Genomic DNA, 5,000 nt, shown 5'->3' on the forward strand with positions numbered 1-5,000 from the left:
GATGGTACAAACACAGTATGGAACAATATCTAGTCTTTGGTTTAGCATTACAGTCTTCCTGATGGAGCTTCCTGAGCTCAAACCCTTAGGGGCAGGTACCTGTAGTAGTTGGGCACGCTACCACTCTTCATGAACTCTGACCCTGAGGGGGTACCTGTAGTAGTTGGGCACCCTACCACTCTTCATGAACTCTGACCCAGAGTGGCAGGTACCTGTAGTAGTTGGGCACGCTACCACTCTTCATGAACTCTGACCCAGAGTGGCAGGTACCTGTAGTAGTTGGGCACGCTACCACTCTTCATGAACTCTGACCCAGAGTGGCAGGTACCTGTAGTAGTTGGGCACGCTACCACTCTTCATGAGCTCAAACCCTTAGGGGCAGGTACCTGTAGTAGTTGGGCACGCTACCACTCTTCATGAACTCTGACCCTGAGGGGGTACCTGTAGTAGTTGGGCACGCTACCACTCTTCATGAACTCTGACCCTGAGGGGGTACCTGTAGTAGTTGGGCACGCTACCACTCTTCATGAACTCTGACCCTGAGGGGGTACCTGTAGTAGTTGGGCACGCTACCACTCTTCAGGTCCAGCAGCTGGCAGGCGTGCACCAGGCTGGCCCACCAGGTGCCCTTGGTGCCGTGGCAGGTGTTGGTGACGTGCAGAATGTCGTTGCACTTGATGGAGAGGGCGCCTTGGGCGGTGCCCGCCGGCACGGACATGTTGACGCGCACGTAGAAGGAATCCCCCGAGGTTACCTCGCCCTTCTCCAGCTGCTGCAGAAGGCCGTCGTACGCTGACAACCGGAAGAGGAGTCACACGTAAGATCATCCGCGTGTGAAATACGCTCTTGACAAGACAATCGACGTAAACACACAAAAGGCCTTCAGGGTGTTTCTGAGGCCTCACCTTGTTGAACTGCCGGAACTCAAAACATTCAACTACTCATGCCACGTGTACATTTAGATATTTCATCACAAGGGGCCCATACAGGCTTCATTTCATAAATAACAACTGCCATTTAAACCCGCTAAAGTGGGTGTTTGATTACTGTTATTGTAACAGTGCAATTAGAATGACAAATACTCCAAAGAGAGAAAATGACAGTGCTTTCACTAGACGCCCACTCTGAGCTGGGTCATTGGTGGGGCGTGGCAGTATGGGGGGAACGAGGGGGAACATTGAGCCAGAATGTCCAGGATGATTCTCCAGAGGAAATCAGGGTGGGAGAGTGAGAGAGTGAAAGAATGAAAGAGTGAAAAAGTGAAAGAGTGAGTGAGTGAGTGAGTGAGTGAGTGAAGGAGTGAGAGAGTGAGAGAGCAATGTCATGGACATTTACATTTGAATTTGTAAGTGGTGATCTGCTCTCAAGGTGTCCAGTTTCACTTGTGTCACCATTTTTCTGCTACTTTCCCGGGGCCAGTTCTCTTACAAGCACTCATACCAGTTTACATCTGTTATGGTGGCGAACTTTACATCTGTGGCGAACTGACCTCAGGTCAGTTGTAAGAGCTCTTACTCACCATCCTGGTTGGGCCTGAGTATGAGCTGGCAGGGCCCCTTCACTTGGCCCAGAGCCCACAGCGCCTCCTCCTGGGTGGAGTCCTCCAGCACCATCTGCAGGGCTTGCCTCTCCTGCTCATACTTCACCTACCACACACACACACACACACACACACACACACACACACACACACACACACACACACACATACACACACACACACACACACACACACACACACACACATACACACACACACACACACACACACACACACAATCACACACACACACACACACACACACACGCACACACACACACACACACACACACACACACACACACACACACACACACACACACACACACACACACACACACACACACACACACACATTTTAGTCTTTATATTACAAGGTAACCTATAAGGAAAGGTTGCTGATAGTTCAGCTCAACAGCCAATCAAATCACACCCTTGCCAGTGCCGGGCTCCTGAAGCAACATGTTGTCCGAGCGCCGGAGTCCAAGCCAGAACCACTATGTTTGTTTACCATTTACAGAGCCAGGCCTGTGTGCGCACGCACTGAACAGCCAGCCAAGGACCCGCGAGGAGCACTTAGTGGAATTTGACTAAAAAGTGAATTTGATCAGAATCAGGAATTGCACCCTTTAATACATTAATGTACGATGCACATAAAGGTTGTCACAGGAAGCAGGAAATGTAATTCCTCGTTTATTTCCTATGGGGAAACGAACGACTATATCTATAGCATGTATAATGTAGGCAGCCACTCACAGGCCTGTTATTACAGAGCAAACGCGAGGGCAGACTCATGGGAGTTGGGAAAAGAACAGAGAATGCTTCTCCTCAGCTGATGCCCTAAAGGGGACTTTCCTTATTCTCTCTGATTCTTTGAAAAGCTTGAAAGGATCTGAGCTGTTTAGGAAACATCTTTGAAATCCTTCATATGGAAACTGAAAGGAACCCAAGGGAATCTGAGGCTACGCAGAGATTGCGCACACTGGGATATTCCACACACTGTCTGTCAGTCAGGGTCAAACTTCTCACTTCCCTTTATCCGCACAGAACACAGACGATAACAACGCCCTCGGCTAGGAATTCGCAGCTACAAAACAAAGATCGGAACAACAACCCCCCTTGGGGACGTTCACAAATCCCCACTCCAACTGAGTTACTTAGACAAGAAACAAATAGACTGCCTTGGTAGTGAGACTGAGACTGGTTTGGGACGAGTCTTTGGAGTCAAAGACGGAGGCCTAATCTGTTTCTCCACTCCTTGGGGCGGCAGTGGTACAGGAGGTAGGGGAGTCGTTTAGTAATCAGAAGGTTGGAAGGTTGCTAGTTCAATTCCCAACTCTCCTTACCAAGTGTGTAAGTGTCCTTGAGCAAGACACTGAACACCTAACCGCTCCTGATGTATAAATGCAATTCCCTTGTAAGTCTTTACTAAATGACTAAATCTACTAAACAACTAAATCTTGCCGTCTCACCTCTAAGATCTGGGCCCCGGGGCTGACCCCGGTCGCGTGGGCGGACGAGTCCTGGGTGACCCGGTGCACGAACACGCCCGTCTTGTTGCCCCCGACAACCTGGATCTGGCTGAGCAGCGTGCCGTCCTGGACGGTGAGGGTGAGCACGCGGCCCGTGATACGCAGCGCCTGCGGCCGCGAGCGCATCAGGAAAGGAGGAGCCGATGCCCGTGAAACGCTACCAGAGGAAGAACAAAGGACCGCTGTAACCAGCGACTACAACAATCACAATATTTATCACTAATTATTTATTAAGAAACAGTCACAAGTGACTAATCTCTGTCCAGACAATGAGACTTACGTATCAGGGCTGAAAATCTTCTGTGGAAGACTGGGGAGGGACGCTGACATTGTTTTATCTTGAAACAAAACACAGGAAAAAACATTTAGTGTATATTCACTTGGAAGGCATGTGGATAATCTGCCCCCCCCCCTCTATACACACACTTCACACTCTAGGCATACACAACAGTGGCGGTGAGCTAGAAGTCCTGCAAACATCCATTATATGATGATGTTTATATAATTATGTCATTTTAATATGAAATAATAATGTGGGCAGATTCATGGTTTCAAGGATCGGCACTCTGCATTATTGCGTTCTTCTAAACAGGTTTTTAATGACACATTTTGACCTTGCAGCCTCCCTTCAGACATGAAACTGACGGTCATTAGTAGTCAATTTACCTTTGAAGATCATGACAAAGTCACTCTCTGTGTCCAAAGAGAACGGACTGTCATCTGTTTCGAGGCTGCAGAACAAAAACAATTAAGAACAAACCTCAAGCAAGCAAGCCAAAAAATGAAGAGCACATTCCTAACCCCCCCCCCCCCCCTTAGTTGTTATCATATATCAGTATCATAGTGACACAACCATAGCAACAGAACTGGTTTTGGTGAGCAGCACCGTCAGCTGATTCACTCTTTCTTTTTCAGTTAAAACATCACAAACCTCTGGGCTGACTGGGAGTAACCTCTCATACACCTTTAGTTAACCTTTCAATGGCGTAATGGAGTTATTTTGCTCTGTTAAAAATTGACCCATGCAGGATCTTATCAACATATTTACACTGTATTTACAGTAACCCATGCAAATCAGCACAGCAAGGGGCTAGGTGTGGTCGGTTAAGGACCTGGCAAAGATTAACTGGGGATTAAGAGATGTGAGATCTTTTTGTTGTAAACACATTTCTTGACGTCACTTTTACTCTCAGTGGAATGAGGAAACTAGGAAAACGATCACTACACCAACATGGATGAAAACATCCAACCCCTATGTAAATATCTATATTGAATCTATGTATATACTGAATCTCATATTGAATGTTTTAGTGTGCTTTCCCAATAATAACATGTAATGTACAGACAGCTAAGCTTAAAGTGACTCTATATATGTGATGTAAAGGAGCTTAAAGTGACTCTATATATGTGATGTAAAGGAGCTTAAAGTGACTATATATATGTGTGATGTAAAGGAGCTTAGAGTGACTATATATATGTGTGATGTAAAGGCTCCTAAAGTGACTACATATATGTGTGATGTAAAGGCTCCTAAAGTGACTATATATATGTGTGATGTAAAGGCTCCTAAAAGGACTATATATATGTGTGATGTAAAGGCTCCTAAAGTAACTATATATATATGTGATGTAAAGGCTCCTAAAGTGACTATATATATGTGTGATGTAAAGGCTCCTAAAGTGACTATATATATGTGTGATGTAAAGGCTCCTAAAAGGACTATATATATGTGTGATGTAAAGGCTCCTAAAGTAACTATATATATATGTGTGATGTAAAGGCTCCTAAAGTGACTATATATGTGATGTAAAGGAGATTAAAGTGACTATATGTGATGTAAAGGCTGCTGGTCACCTGTAATCGGAGCTCAAGTCTAACTGTCTTCTCCGGAGAGAATCAATACATGGCGGCTCCACATGGCTCGACCG

General features: G+C 46.1%; 1 protein-coding gene across 1 annotated transcript in view; it reads right to left on the minus strand.

Annotated features, from left to right (window-relative positions):
* The window catches only part of card14 (caspase recruitment domain family, member 14), a gene marked incomplete at both ends in the record, with an annotated part of 17,970 nt that overhangs the window by 3,940 nt on the left and 9,030 nt on the right, over window positions 1-5,000 (minus strand). Inside the window, 3 exons of the mRNA XM_080844137.1 lie at window positions 552-792; window positions 1,520-1,646; window positions 3,013-3,267. Coding sequence (XP_080700263.1) covers window positions 552-792; window positions 1,520-1,646; window positions 3,013-3,267 — 623 coding nt within the window. The remainder of the gene's footprint in view (window positions 1-551; window positions 793-1,519; window positions 1,647-3,012; window positions 3,268-5,000) is intronic.

The sequence above is a fragment of the Sprattus sprattus genome (assembly GCF_963457725.1).
Source record: "Sprattus sprattus genome assembly, chromosome: 1".
In the NCBI taxonomy this organism is placed as follows: domain Eukaryota; kingdom Metazoa; phylum Chordata; class Actinopteri; order Clupeiformes; family Clupeidae; genus Sprattus; species Sprattus sprattus.